At 37.8% G+C, this 16,416-nt stretch overlaps 2 protein-coding genes across 3 annotated transcripts; one reads left to right on the top strand and one right to left on the bottom strand.

The window, feature by feature from the left end:
- Positions 1-268: 268 nt before the first annotated feature.
- LOC107595577 (follistatin-A-like) lies at positions 269-5,361 on the bottom strand. Of its 2 annotated transcripts, XM_016286012.1 has the most exons (6): positions 5,179-5,361; positions 4,221-4,412; positions 3,793-4,011; positions 2,351-2,575; positions 1,839-2,069; positions 269-427 (listed from the first exon to the last, which is right to left on the bottom strand). In XM_016286012.1, exons 1-6 carry the CDS (start codon positions 5,261-5,263, stop codon positions 345-347), a joined length of 1,035 nt encoding a protein of 344 aa, XP_016141498.1. In that variant the 5' UTR covers positions 5,264-5,361; the 3' UTR covers positions 269-344. The 2 variants fall into 2 exon arrangements, with proteins under 2 accessions (XP_016141498.1, XP_016141499.1); XM_016286013.1 differs by lacking the exon at positions 269-427 and having other exon boundaries at positions 1,194-2,069.
- A 7,666-nt stretch (positions 5,362-13,027) lies between these two features.
- Positions 13,028-16,105, top strand: LOC107595575 (molybdopterin synthase catalytic subunit-like). The gene is made up of 5 exons (XM_016286011.1): positions 13,028-13,109; positions 13,255-13,371; positions 13,470-13,623; positions 13,712-13,835; positions 14,760-16,105. Exons 2-5 carry the CDS (start codon positions 13,257-13,259, stop codon positions 14,844-14,846), a joined length of 480 nt encoding a protein of 159 aa, XP_016141497.1. The 5' UTR covers positions 13,028-13,109; positions 13,255-13,256; the 3' UTR covers positions 14,847-16,105.
- Positions 16,106-16,416: the final 311 nt, after the last annotated feature.

Raw genomic sequence — 16,416 nt, 5'->3', positions numbered from 1 at the left:
AAAACACATGCATGTTTTGCTGCAGATTTCATTTGGGGAAATGACGAAAACTGTTTAAGCCTTTTTTTTTCACAAAATGTAACACACTTTTCAAAACACATTTGTCTTACATAGAGTAACATTACACGTTATAATAAATAATATTCTTTCAAAGACAACAAAGGAAAGATGAGAGAGACCATTTATTCGGACTATAAATGTATAAATAAGAAGAAAAAAATGTATAAATAAACATCTATAACAATAAGCATCTTCCACGTGTCTGTGGAAAATAAATAAAGAGTACACGTATGTACAATATGAACACGACTGTGCTTAAATGGAGTCCAGCTGCTGACGGTGGTTTATCCAGTCAGTAACAGAGATACATGGCTATAATCCGTGTAATCTTCATCGCCCTCCTCTTCATCCGTCTCTTCAGAGAGTGCTACGGAGGAATATAGTAGCTGTTGCATTAGTATAAAACACAGCAGCATTCAGGCACAGAGTCTTACGGCATCTTTCTCCCAAGGCATCTCTAACTGATGCTTTGCAATTCACACAAGGTTGTGGGATCACAGCTCAGAGAGGAAAGAGAGGGTGGGATTGAGTTTCTCTGTGGAATGGCGCTTTACCTCTGTCTTTTATTAGCGGAGACAGTTTCTTGTATTTGTCAAGTCACTGTACAAAATGTAATTAAATCAAGCAAAGAGACACTACGTAATCCCTTCTTATAAACAAAACAATCGCTGTTTGGATGATGATTTGTCAATACCACACACAGACTGGGGCTGGTGAAAGATGGTTCTACTTTAGGGCATTACCAACTGATCTCTGAACCATCTAAACATGTTCCTACTAAACATAAAATCACATTTTTTCCCACATGAGATTTGTTATGTCCCACAAGTGATATTCTCTAGAAACATGTTATGTGAAGAAAGTCCTCTCTTCTTGAGGAATATGTGGCTTTTTTCATTAAAAATACTTTTAAAAAAACGGTTAGAAAAAAAAAATAAAAAATTCACATTACGCAAAATGGACATAACAAACTGACAGTGAAAAATTGAGTTTCCCTTTATTACACAGACGATAGACAAAGGTGTTAGAGATGTTAGCTGGGGTCAGAAATGAATGTCCGCAGACAATATTAGTCTCTCGGAATTGATTTTATGGGCATATAAAACACAGCATACTGACCATTTCAAAAACTGCAATTAAAATATGTGTCAGAAATATATATATATATATATATATTAAAATACACATTTAAAAAAAAAAATTCTGCCCTCGTATTTTATATTTCCAGGACATTTTTGTCTCTTTTGCACTGGGGAACTTCTGACCGTGCACCATAATGGCACCAGGATCGCTTTTCTTTGTTCTTAACATGCATCTGTATCAGGATCATCACAGAGCCGGTCAGCCTGCCATAGGCAAAAACAGCAAGATGATTCACAAACAGAGCACGTACGCTAAGTGAGTTTACATCCCTATGTACTTTCCACATGACACCGTCAGTCACGTTTCTGTCTCTGATGCACAGAGAGTGTAACCAAATCAGAGGAGCAGCATGTTCAAAACTGTCTCGCATCCTAAACGGAAATCCTTCCAGGCTTGACCTCAAAGATTTTGGCTTAACACCTCATCAATAGATGAGCATCTGCACTGTCCCGGACACGTCTAACGTCTCATCGCCACTGAGTTAAAACACAAAGTCTTTGCAAGAGGAAGTTCTCTCTCCAACAGTCCTCGTGTTCCTTGTGGGGGCAATGGGAGAGGCGAGAAAGAGGGGTGTTTTCGGCAGGGGGAGGGAATGCGGGACATGGGTGTGGCCAGGTTTAGCATCCTCTACTTACAGTTGCAGGAGCCCGAGTGTTTGACTTCCAGGACGAGACCCAAGGAGCAGGCAGCCTGCCACATGGCACACTCGTTCGGGTAGGTGGCGTTGTCGCTGGCGCAGACGCTGTCACCCGGACGACTCTCGGGACAGGTGTCCTCGCATATCACACAGCGCCCCCGTCCCGTCTTCTTGTCCCAGAGACACTTTCGTCCCTCCCGGCATTTGATGTCTTCACAGGACCTGGCGTCTGAGGACGATGCGGAGTAGACAAAGAAAATGAGAACTGATGTTTTCCGAAAGTATGATTTCACTTTATGTAAAACCACTTTTCAAGCCCCTTTCGGCTGTTAATTGTAATCTTATTTCACTCAGTGTGGTTCGAGGAGGTATTAAATAATGCAGAAAAGCAGCAACAGTCAAAGCTACCCATGTGAAACATGAATGTGTTATTGCAACAGAAAACAGAGTAATGAGAACCACATGTTTAAGAGAGGATTGTGCAAGCACAATATTTTGTCTTATTCTCACCTATGCATTTCCCCTCGTAGGCGACTCCAATGGACCGTCCCATGATACACGTGGCCCTTCGGATATGGCAGCCACTGGCGTACACAATCCCGTCGTTCCCACACAGGTACTGCTCCGGTGAGGTCACCTCAGGGCAAAGCCGGTTGCAGGTCACACAGTAGGCGTGGTTGGTCTGGTCCAGTACACATGTTGAGCTTCCAGGACAGCGCACATCATAGCACGACTCTGTAGGAAAATAATAATCCATCAATGCTGGCAGCTTCTGTGGTTAACCTCTTACACCTGGTTACATGCCACTGATTTGAAACTAGCTTTATATTTTGTCAATGCATAAAAGTATTTTGCATTTATTCTCTCTATATATATTGTGGTAGGCATACTATTGTTATTGAAAAGACATGAAATTCTGCATGTTTGTTCAATTACTAGCAAGTTATCATTCAGTTCCTTTTAATGCAAATTTCAGATTTGAGAATTGAGGCTTTGTTTTAGCCTTAAAAGTCAACGTGAAACAGCATTCACAACCATTTTACTTCTGTAATGTGGTGTATTTCTGAGTGAAAAAGGATATTTAGTGAAAATTTTGGTCGGAACTTAAAGGGGTCCTATGATGCGATCTCAATTTTTCCTTTCTCTTTGGAGTGTTACAAGCTCTTGGTGCATAATGAAGATCTGTAAAGTTGCAAAGACTAAAGTCTCAAATCCAAAGAGATATTTTTTATAGAAGAGTCAACCACGCCTACCTAAAACAGCTCGTTCCAACACGCCCCCACATGTCTACATCACGATGTGGGAAGATTTGTATAACGCCGCCCAAATGTTCATGCAAAGAAAGAAGGCTTAACTTTTTTTCTCGCTGTAGTATTGTTGCAGCCGCCGCCATGTCGTACCTTAAACCGCATAAACATATTTCATTACACCAAATACTCAAAATAATGTTCTTTTTAGCAACATCATATGACCCCTTTAAATTTCCCATATCCATTGGGAATTGATTGGGTCATAAAAAGTGGGTGCCACATAACAGAATGCAACTTAAAATGCTAGTTTGCTAAAACAATTCCTACATGAACCAATCAGATTGCATGGCCTGCATGATGCCACCAGAACAAAAAGTTGCTTTAGAGGTAGAGCAGGTTATTATTTTGTGATGAACATTTTCCTTATGTAATGTGACGTATTTAAAGTGTGTTACATAACCAAATGTAATTAAAAAAAGTTTGTTAAAACAATTCCTAAGTTATCCAATAAATCATGTGGTCTAGTTGATGTCACTGGAATAAAAAGTTGTTTCAGAGCCGAAGCAAACTATTATATTTTAAATATTTAAGATTGTAAAGACATTTTTTTCTTTGCAAGAATGTACACTGATAATATGGGAGCAATTAAGCAAGTAAATCTGGATTTCATTTTGACTTTGAACAGGGTTTAAGTGACCGTACTTTTGCATTTTCCCTGGTACTGTGCAGTCAGGTCAGGGTGTCTCTTGCACTTGGCCCTAAGGAGAGCACACTCGTTCCGGTACGTTTTCCCATCGGAGCCACACACAGGCCCTTTAAAAGTGACATTGGAGCAGTTTGGGGCACACACGCAGCGGGGCTTATTCCGCTTGTTCATTTTGCACCGCTTTCCAGGACCACAGTCCACATTATCACAAGTCTCTGTAGAATCAATAAAGAAAGTCATTAATTGACTTATCAGTTCTGGACAGACAAATGATGACACTGTATTTATTCAAATTATAGATACCATACTCATATGTCCGTAAAATGTCTGAAATCTTCTTAGGCTAACAATTCAATTTAAAACATTTAGCCGCTTCCAGATCATTTCCAGTCATCCAAATGATGAAATCACTCTAATGTGGTACCTTTACAAGGTATGCAGTTCGGAGCACCACCATTGAAGATCAGCCACCGGAAAAGTGTATTATTGGGTACATCCTCTTCGGTCCACGCTGTGCCCAGGCGACCACTTCTACAACAGTCTTCCCGACTCATCCCAGACATGTACAGAACTTGGCATCTCCCGTTCTTGCCCTGCTGAAGCCAGCAGTTGCCAGCTGGAAAGGGTTACTTTATTATGTGCTGAATACTATTCTGCTCATTAATCACTCATACCAGGCACGTAATTGAATGTAACCAATTAGTGCCAAGCAGGGCCATAACTACCTTGGACTTTGAGGGGGACATGTTGGATTTTTTTTTACCTTACATGTCTTAAATTCCTACCTTTGGTCCCTTCAGTAGTGAATATCTGGTTACATCTTTAGTGCCAAGTTACATTATGACTATAAAATAACCACGGATTTAGCTGGATCCAGGTAAAAGATCAAACAAACATTTGAAAATGATTTTAATGGTATTTTTAAAGGAACTCGGGTTTCAATTCCCAATGTTCAAAGAGTCTTTCTGGCATCTGAATCCACTCAGACTCTTAAGAAACATTATATTGTGGTTGTGTAAGCGTTTTGTGCATTGCACGGCAACATGCTCAACCGTTTAGACATAATACCATTATAAACATAATAAATTATTAAAATACCACAATTCCTATTGCACAAAGTTTAACATAACATCTGAAAATATGAATCATTTCAAGATCAGACAGGAAGTGCATTTCCAATGAATATCTACTATAAATTCTTATAGGTGTCTTGAAAACAAGTTCACATAATTTTTCTTAGTTTTTACGCACGGGAGGCGCCAGTGCGCAACCGCACCATTCAAGCTCCTCAAGTCCAGATCAATGCAAGAATGGCTTTAACACTGCATAATATCCCTCATTTAGGCTTTCAGACTGCACGCCAAGGATAAATGTCACTTTACCTTGTACTTTCTGCTGTTCCATCAAGTGCGCGAACCATATGAGAAGCGCGATAACGCCCTGGCGGAGCTGCGGTAACTGTAGCATCCTCAGAAAAAGTGGAGACGCGCGTTGGAGACAGACGGACCACAGACGGACAGATGTTCTTCCGATGCTTCGCACTCAGGACTGTCATACAAACGGAATCCGTCTCGCTTTTTAAATCTATATGGGGTCTCGAGTTGGATGCCTGTGGTGGGCGGTCTTCAAACTTCATAGGGGGGTGGGGAGAGCATTGTAATAGTTTGCCCACCGACATTTATCAGGTGATATTTGGAAGTCTAGAAACATTCTCCCCTCAAGAGCAACATTATGATTCGGGGCTGAGTTTGGGGGGATTTCAAAGAGTTGGATAACAGCAGAAAAGTGATTTGGGGTCTGTTTGTGTTTAATGTGGAAAGAAGGCTGATTGTTAAAGCATAACAGCTTTTGATATAAATATTTTTCTTTTAACATATGCCAAACGTTGAGCTTGAACTTGATGAAACAGAAATCAGTTTTGCAGAATTGCAGAATAAAGAGTTTATTTTGACGTGATAAAAAACTAAATATAATAAATAAAATGTAGCTAATATATGTTGGAGACCTGCTTAAAATAACAGGATCGAGTTTTATGCTTAATGCTGCACTGTTCTCGAAGTCTTGACACTACAAGGTCTCTGTAATAAAGATTTCAATGTTGATATTTCTACAAATATCCAGTTTACTGTTCAAAATCATGGTAACAGGGTTGACTATTTTAGATTTTACCAGCCAAAAATAATTAAACTAAGATGATGAAAAAGACAAGTTCACAAGGATGATTGCTGTTATTATGATGTATTTTGTTTTGTTTTTTATATAATTATTTTTAAGTTACATTGTTGTATTATACAGATAAGGGAAATTATAAGGTAACAGGGCTGATGCCTAACCTGGAATTTCATGTCTTTTTAATATATATACTGTATATATATATATATATAATGATTGCTGTTATTATGATGTATTTTGTTTTGTTTTTTATATAATTATTTTTAAGTTACATTTATACAGATAAGGGAAATTATAAGGTAACAGGGCTGATGCCTAACCTGGAATTTCATGTCTTTTTAATATATATACTGTATATATATATATATATATATAAATATATATATTAGTGCTGTCAAATGATTAATCGTGATTAATCGCATCCAAAATAAAACGTTTTGTTCACATAATATATGTATGTGTGCTGTCTATTTATTATGTATATATAAATACACACACATGCATGTACATATTTCAGACAAATATGTTATGTTTATATATTAAATATATTAATTTATAATATAAATTATATGAATATAAATATAGACATGTAAATACATGTAAATATTTTCTAAATATATACTGTATGTGTGTATTTATATATACATAATAAATATACACAGAATACACACATATATTATGTAAACAAAAACTTTTATTTTGGATGCGATTAATTGCGATTAATCGTTTGACAGCAATATATATATATATATATAATATGTGTGTGTGTGTGTGTGTGTGTGTGAGAGAGTGAGAGAATAAATATTCATGCATTTTTGTTCATTCAAAATGCAAAATGTGCATATTTGCTAATACAGTTTTTACATAATGGACATAATGCATCCTTTTCATTCATCCTGTTGGCTTATTGTCTATCTAACAATAATGAGCTATTGGATTACTATAAACTGACAGTTTTTTTTCTACATTACTACACTCTTTATCATTAAAGCTGTACAGCAAACCAGACAATATGAATAGACAAAACATCATCTGCGTATGAACTATTTGAGTCCTCTGCTTTGAATAGATCCAGACACTTTTCCATCCATTTCAGTTGGGACGATAAGTGTTAATCTTTTAAAGTTGCCTATTACTGTGAGTTCTGATGGGTAATAATAGACTAAAGGATACGGTCATTCTAATAATAGTTGAGACAGTTGTTTGGTCCTCCCCAGGGTCAAACCTGTAAATATAGCACAACAAATCCTCCTTCAAAAGAAGCAATCAGGGTGTTGCATTACACCCTGTCTACACTACTAGTGACGTGACAAACTCCTGTGAAGCTTCTGACGTTGTGCACGTGCAGTGTAGACGATGGCTTTAGTTTATCATGTTTGCACTTGCAGTTTAGATGAGGTGTTACATCCTTGATGCAAATACTTATTCATCAGACACTAGTACTTTACTTGCTACTAGTCACTATTACAATACTGATAAGTAACTATTCCATTACTTCTAGTAACACAGTTTTGTAATTTAATTCTAAGTGTGGATTGTAGTACTATGCATAGATATATACTGTATACACAGATGCCTCATTAGTTGCTGTTTCTATTGGCTACTATATGCAAGCCATCTGCCATATTGGAGCCAGTGTTGCCAAGTCTGTAGTTTTCCCGCGGAATTGGATTACTTTCATACTGTTGCCACCAAGCGGCAACCTTCCGGTCTCTCTCTTGAAACCAACACGGAAGTGACTTAAACTACAATTCATCAACTGGCCACTAGAGACTGGCTCCAAAAGGGAGTCAATCCCATAGACCCCCCATGTTAAAATGTCCACATTTACAGCAGAAAAAAATGTTTACAGCCTGGTACAAAAAGTGGTTTTGGTCTATTTAGCTAATTTTGCCCTTCATGACAACTGTAAGAGGGGTGAATTTTTTTTAATATTATAACTCATCCGTTTAGATTATATTAAAGGGGTGGTTCATTGCGATTTCACTTTTTAAACATTAGTTAGTGTGTAATGTTGCTTTTTGAGCATAAACAATATCTGCAAAGTTACGAAGCTGAAAGTTCAATGCAAACGGAGATATCGTCTTTTAAAATTCTGGCAGTTTAATGCCTACAAAAATGGCTGGTAGGGACTACAACAAGTTACTTCCCGGGTTCATGACAAACCCAGATAAACCCTGCCCTCGGGAAAAGGCAGCAAAGGGGGCGAGGCCATGCTGCGCTGCTTTAGAGAAGAGGAAGAGAAAACTAGAGGTGCACGAAAAAATCTGTTTATATATGAATCGCGATTCTGTCTTCTAACGATTCTAATGGATTCACAAGTTTCAAAATCAGTGTTAAAAAGCAGCGGTTTAGAATACTGTTCCTCGCGTCCCCCTGCTCTTCACACGCTCTGCATCTCTCTCTCTCTCTCTCTCTCTCATTCAGCTCAGCTCCAACAATTAACTGTTCCAATTATACACTTATTTTCACTTAGCTATGAGAAGCGTTATCATGAACGTGCATGCGGTTGCTGTACTGTATTAAAGCTTTAATCAGGATAAAACTGTATATTAAAAGCTAACATAAGCAGTAGCATTTACAACAGCATATCTAAAAGTATGAGAAAACAGACGTTTAGACGCGCTCTAGAGGCGGTTTAGCCAATCACAACACACTGGGCTAGCTAACCAATCAGAGCCCATGGCCTATTTCTGAGGGCGGGGCTTCATAAAAACAGGAAAAGATCAGCCCGTTTCTCAGAGACGGGAAAGAGCTGTTTGGAATAAAGGTAAATTATGTGAAAAATAATGCGTTTTTTTTTTTAAACAAAGCATTAACACATGTTAGACTGCACCCCATAAACACAATCAAGCCTAGAAAAAACCCAGTGAACCACCCCTTTAAGTCTTAAAGTTCTGCATAATTAAGGGCATGGCCACTTGAGTGACAGGTGGATTGCCGCTGCTGTCACCACCGTCGAGCTAGACGGGTGTGGTTTTAACAACCAGCTCCACCCATGTCCCACCTCTTTGCCCATTTTCGATTATCCGAGAGTGCTGCGCGATGACGCGCTGCCAAGATGGCGATGGCCGTCTCCGCCCACTTTAGGCTTAAAAATGCTCTTTAGAAACCTACGGGTGACGTCACAGACACTACGTCCATGTTTTTTTACAGTCTATGGTTGCCACCGGTTGTTTTTTTACTCCGCGGGTTGAAGCGAACCACCCTGCCCCCCGGGAATGAGATTTGGACTGAGGAGGACCGGCCAAAATGTAATTTTGGAGCAATTTTGATAGCCAAAACCCCCTAAAAGCCTGTAATATTAAGTTTATACATATAAAAACACAAACCAACACATTCTCACCTGTTAAAGGTTAATCCATTTCTTACAACCAGAGCATCTTGGAAAACTCATTAGGTGCATCCCAAATTGCGTATTTGTGCACTATTCTATGCTGTTTTGTTGGATAAACAGTGCGAGTAGAGCGTTCACACTGAAAATTCCCAAAAAGAAAAAGTGCACTTTAAATACCCATATGATACACTTAAATAACCAAAAAAATGAAGTGTGGAATATTGGGCACGTCATGCACTCAACTGTTGCAGCTGTAATTACGTAGCGTGTTAATCCATTTCTTACAACCAGAGCATCTTGGAAAACTCATTAGGTGCATCCCAAATTGCGTATTTGTGCACTATTCTATGCTGTTTTGTTGGATAAACAGTGCGAGTAGAGCGTTCACACTGAAAATTCCCAAAAAGAAAAAGTGCACTTTAAATACCCATATGATACACTTAAATAACCAAAAAAAATGAAGTGTGGAATATTGGGCACGTCATGCACTCAACTGTTGCAGCTGTAATTACGTAGCGTAGGGGGAGGGGCTATCAGACTCTGATTATGAATGACAAAATAACCTTAAGTAATTCATACACTACATGGTTGAGTACATACTGCATAAATACATAGTGTATTATACGTGCATAGTGTATATTGCGTCATTTGGGACGCAGCTATTGATTTTTACTGTGAGTGATGATAGGTTGACTGTTTTATGGTCTACTTGTCTACTGAAAGACATTTAATCAGCTGAACAATCAGCATGTTGTTAAACAACAGTACAGTCAATTTAATGCACTCTATTTAACCTCACAGCCTCGATTTTATTCCTATCAAAAATTAGCATGGTGCTACCCTGACTAAGGTCTGTTCTAGTTTTACTAGTTACCATTTATTATGTACTAGTTTACATCCCTGCTGAAAAAGCAGTTAAAAAAGCAGGCTGGTCTTAGCTGGTTTAAGCCGGAAGTAGCTGGTTTTAGCTGGCCAGCTAAAGAAGTGGTCAAAACCCCTCTAAAACCAGCCTGACCTAAAACTAGCTAACCAGCTAAGGCTGGTTTTAGCTGTTATTTTTAGTTATGCTTACAGTATCTGCCAGTAACATTTCTTATCTCAATTTACATTTGTTTTACATATACATAGTATACTCACTGTCAGATTAATTAGTCTAGTAGCAGTTAAAAACAAAGTAGTAGGCCTACCGGTAGGTAACATAAAATAGATACTAGTTTTAAGAAATAAATGATTAATCGGCTTGCCAGACATAACTGAGGTGGACGCCGTTGCCCTCTTGTCCCTGTCGGAAAATTGGGAGAAATGCAGGACTCTGCAAGTGTCTCCTACCACACGTTGTTAATAACAATGACTGTGAAACGGGGCCATACGTTGCACAGCTGTGGTCTGTGGTTGCAGATGTCACTGGATTGATCGAATGCCACACAGAACTGTCTTACTGAACAAAAACAGCCATCGGCTGTTTAATAAAGGCGAAATGAGCTTTTGATCTATTGTCTTTCATTTTTTTCTTGTATACTGATAGCTTTAATGGTTATATATGCGCATGAGGCCTTACATGAGTCTCCAAATATAGTAACCACCACGAAGAAAGTGTTTTATACCTTATATCTGGGGATATATTAGCTGTGAGGTTGCTGAATGGCTCGGTTTGATATGTGAATTAGGAGACATCTGTTGGGGAAGGGTGGGAATGCACAGCTCATTTCAGGAAGGGTTCAATTATATCGCTGGTTTTAATGATAAAAGCTCAATGGAGACTTAACAGAAGAGAAGAAGTAGGAATTTATAAGATGTAATTTTAAACGGTCACGAGGTGGATTGAGTTATAAACAGAGCGTCGTGTGACGGTCTCCGTGAGTCAGGTGACCTGAAGCAAACCCAACTGGATTTGAGCTCCCAGGAAGACGAAGTGACGCACGCGACGAGGGGTTGAAGTTTGCATGTGTGCAACCAATAGATACACATGAATACCGAGGTAAGTCTGCTTTTGATATCGTTTATATCCTGATATAAGTTATATCCTCTGATCAACCACCTGCAAGGCGAAAATGCACAACGAATCACATGTAACGTAATCATGAATTCATTGCATTCAGTGAACTTGAATGTTTTGGTAACGTTTCAGTTGCAAACGGACCATATTATTCTAATAAATGTCTGCACGTTAAGCAGGTGTCGGTCCTGTACTTTGCAAAAAGTGCCGAATTAACGGGACTCAAAGCAGAGAGCATCACTGTCCTGTCAAACATATCCTCTCTACAGCTGTGGCACGATCTGGAGAGCAGACATCCCAGGTCAGTGAGTATTTTAATTAACGTGACATTAATACTTTTGTCGGACGTTCAGATCAATGGTACTTACACTGCAAGTCATCAACTAGATTTATACTGCCACTCAGTCCACCAGTGTTTTTATTTATTTACATATAAGAAATGTCACATTTTGACGTAAAAATACTAATTGTAGTAGTAGTATAAATAATTTATTAATACACATTTTTGTTCTAATTTATATGATGTAATATATTTTAATGAAAATGTTCATGTTTTATATAATTTTATGTTTTATCAAGTTCATTGGAAAGATAATGTTTATGGCATATTTTATAAACTGTAACTTATTCATGTCGTTTAAAGATATGTTTCATGTAATAACACTGGGTACTATTTACAGTGTAAATATTTCATACATAAGAACAATTGATTCTTTGCCCAGATTTGAAGCCTTTTATGTGAAATGCATTGCTCTATGCACGCTCTAAAGCAGGGATCCTCAAATCTGGCCCACGAGATCCACTTTCCTGCAGAGTTTAGCTCTAACCCTAATCGAACACACCTGAGCATGCTAATCAATGTCTTCAGGATCATTAGAAAATCACAGGTAGCTGAGTTTGATCAGGGTTGGAGCTAAACTCTGCAGCGCATTGGACCTCCAGGGTAAGATTTGAGGAACCCTGCTCTAAAGCATATAAATAATGCTAAGAATAACAAATGATCTACAAATTACAACTTTTAACAACAACGTTATTTTCCAATATACTAGAACAGAGGTGGCCAAAAATTTTTAATACAAAGGATGAAAAATCAAGCTTGATTGAGGGGCATGGGCTAAAGGTATATTACAGGGGTGCCCAAACTCGGTCCTGGAGGGCCGGTGTCCTGCAGAGTTTAGATCCAACCCCAATTAGACACACCTGAAGCAGCTAATCAAGCTCTTATAGGCATACTAGAAACTTCCAGGCAGGTGTGTTGAGGCAAGTTGGAGCTAAATTCTGCAGGACACCGGCCCTCCAAGACCGAGTTTGGGCAGCCCTGTATATTATATTAAATGTAATAAATAAATAATTAAACTGATATATATAAAAAAAATATATATATATATTTTTCAATCAGATTCATGTATATTATAATCAGCATAAAAGCATAATCAGATATGCTTTAGTGTCCCCCCCCCCACACACACATTGTTTTCTCTTTCCTCTTGTGATACAGCATGGTCCATAAGTGCCCAAACCAGGGCCCACAGGTCAAATCAAAGGTCTTTGGCCCCTGGGCCCTGGTTTGGGCATTCCTTGACTTGAGCAATTCTTAACTTTTACTTTAATTTCTATTCGTTACATATAGTCATGTTTCATTCAGAAGATGTGTGTCCTGTTTGGCAGACTCTCTGTGTTACGGGATCAGGTGGTTCTGGCCGTGCGTCAGGAGTACGTGCCTCTGGGAGAGCAGCCTTTGACCCTCAGAGACGGGGACGAGGTGGCCATTATACCGCCCCTTAGTGGAGGCTAAAGAAATGACCAAGGTGGCCATCAAATCTGTTACCTGTCTGTCTGTCTTTTTTACTGTATTTTATATGGATATTATAATAATACATTATACATATATAACAACAAGTATATTTATTAAATATAAAAATATTTTAAATACTATGTTTTGTTTCTGTTCAGGTATGGCTGCAGATGGGGGTCAGGATCTAATAACACTCACTACTGACAGGCTTTCTGCTGATCGTGTTTCTGAATCTGTCACGTGTCCCTCTTGTGGTGCTGCATCTCTGTTTATCGGTCAGTCTTTGTGCTATATTTCCTTGCATCATTGCTTCTGTTTAGAGTTGGCTTTCTTACAGTTTCATATTAATTTGAAATGTAATCTCCTTTTTTAGGGACTACCAGAGATAATTTTGAGGGGAAGAAAGTGATCCGGCTTAAATATGAAGCGTACAGTCCAATGGCAGAGTCAGAGCTCAGGAAGATCTGCCATGAGATCCGGACAAAGTGGCCCAGCGTCAGACATATTAACATACAGCATAGACTTGGGTGAGTCTCACAGTTTGTTCAGATAATGAGAGTTAAGTACTTGAAAGCCATAAAGTATATTTTCTGTTCTCTCCCACCGTGCCCACAGTGTGGTTCCTATAACAGAAGCAAGTGTTGTAATTGGGATCTCATCACCGCACAGAAGGGATTCCCTGGAGGCGGTGAAGTACTGCATCGACACACTCAAAGCAACTGTGCCAATCTGGAAGAAGGTGTGATTTCTGTATAACCCTAGAGGATATTTCATGAATACAGAAAAAAAAACCATTGAAAGCAGGTGCTTAAAAATGTCAACCTCAGGTCGTCAAATTAGATGTTTTATTTTCTTCTTACATTTCGTCCATAATGTGCCACAGTTTAAAACCAATTTGTATGATTCTATTACTTTCTAGTAAGAAGCACTGAATAAACACTAAATAGACTTGGATAATACAACTACTTTTTTGGTAATTTTAGTTAAACTTACATTTGCAATAAATTATGGACGATATTGAATTAATCACCTTTCTTCAACTTGGTAACAGGGTTGAACGGTAAAGTTGATAAATGCAGTCAACACTACAATTTTTGTAAATAATGATAAAATGGATGAGTTTTGTTTGTCTTCCCATCATGTGTGATACTAGAACACGAAATGTTACTCTTACTCAATTTACACGTAAAAATACAGGTAAGCATTTTAATCATTAGAATTAGTGAAATAACTTATTATTCATAATACAACGATTTGAAAATAAATTCTGCATGTTGTCAGAATCATGACTTTGATATCGTGACTTGTGGTCATAACTGGATATTTGAAAAGGTCAAAATCTTTGAGGTGGGACAGACTCAAAAAACAAACATTTCTCATTTAAAAAACAGCTATTTTTGTTAGGTTAATTTTGTGTAATCAAAAAGTTCTAACAGCAAAAAATAAAAAAGTTATTTGTGCCTTTAATACTTTTAGTATATTTAACTTAAGTAAAACATAATAAAGTTATAAAACACTACAGTCTACCCTGTTTGTGGAGCCACAATATTTTTTTGATAATAACTTGTAACTAATTATTGCCATCAAAGTGTAAACATTTCTCTTCATATATTATATTGCACAATTGTTTGGAACATGTTTGTAATTATTTTGTTCTTTTCAGGAAATATACGAGTCTGGGGAGCCGTGCTGGAAAGAGAACAAGGAGTGTTTGTGGGCGGATGCTGGGAAAGATCCCAAACAAAGTTGAACTGTTAACTAGCAAATGAGCTACAGTAAATCTCATGAAGCATCAAGAGGTTTTTATTGAAAAAATACAAAGCTCAAAGTTTTCCTGTAACACCTGATGAAACATAAACAGTTTAATCAAAAGAGCATATTCTACTCTACTCTTGAACAGAAAGTCTTAAAAAAAAAAAAGTACCAGTGCAAAAGCATCATGTAAACACGAAGGGGAATCTTTGTCGTTTATGTTGCCTTTGATTAGATGGGCCTCTTTTCCCAAAGATTTCCTAAAGACGTCACGCATCACAACATCAGTAGAAGTTTAACCCTGAATTCATATAGCAATTTATTGACATCACTTTCATATACAATTCATATACATGTAAATATGTTTGACATTTCAGACTATTTGACTACATTGTATAATGCTTAGATCATGTGTTAATGTACAGTCAAGTAGTTTGAAATGTCATTAAACATTTGCATGTATATGAATTATTAATATTACATTTTTAACATGTATAAATGAGCAGTTAGTAATAAGCAACCATGCAAAAAATACTTTAACATTATATCTCGCATTATATAATGCATACATTATTTGTTAATGTAAGATTTAATGTTACGTTTTTAAAAAGTTTTTCATATTACTAACTTGACTAATATGTGCAAGTAGTCACAATCATTTTGTTTGCTTTCATGCAGTGTCAGTCCATTTCCCTGATGTGTTGCATAGAGTGGCACTGCTTACTATTTTTAGTACATTTACAGAAGCATACTTGGTTGACACAGCCTACTTTACCAGTGTATTGTTGCTTTGGGTATAAAACATTTGTTTTGTTTTTGCATTTTGTTATTGCTAGAATGGTTTCACTGATATAATTTGGGACAAATGCTTGATATGCTTGGAGTATTTTGGGAAAATCCATGATCTCGTTTTTGACTCCATTGCTGTGTCTGAAAATGCTCACTTATTCACTAATCCCTATATAGTGCATGGCAGCTGAGTGCACTCTGTCGGCAAGGAGTGAGCCAAAATTCGGACACTGACTGCATCGGGTGTCAAAATGTTGTCACAATGCCTTCACCCTCACTAGAAATGTGTTCTCTCTCATTCCTTTAACTCTGAAATGGCTATTATATTTATTGGCAACAACTAGGAAATTGTGATACTCATCATTTCAAGGTAATGTCATCTCTAAATTGGACTAGTTAGGACAGCCATGGTAAAAGTGTGTTGTTTTAATGTTTAAAGGGTTAGTTCACCCAAAAATGAAAATTAGGCTGTTTTACTCACCCCAGAGGCATCCTAGGTGTATGTGACTTTCTTCTTTCAAACGAATCCAGTCAGAGTTAGATTAAAAATTATCCTGGCTATTCCAAGCTCTGTCATTGCAGTCAGCGGGTGTTGCAAGTGCTTCAGTCCAAAAGAAATGAAATAAAAAGCGCCCATCCATAAAAAAATTGTTTCACACGGCTCCGGGGTGGGGGTGGGGGTGGGGGTGAACGAAGGCCTCCTGTAGCGAATCGATGCGTTTTTGTAAGAAAAATATCCATATTCAAAATGTAATAATCACTTTAATGTAGCTTGCGCC

This window comes from Sinocyclocheilus grahami, unplaced genomic scaffold (genome assembly GCF_001515645.1).
Source record: "Sinocyclocheilus grahami isolate Dianchi unplaced genomic scaffold, SAMN03320097.WGS_v1.1 scaffold204.1, whole genome shotgun sequence".
NCBI lineage: Eukaryota > Metazoa > Chordata > Actinopteri > Cypriniformes > Cyprinidae > Sinocyclocheilus > Sinocyclocheilus grahami.
The sequence above is the reverse complement of the archived record's forward strand: the minus strand, read 5'-3'. Positions and strand labels throughout refer to the sequence as shown.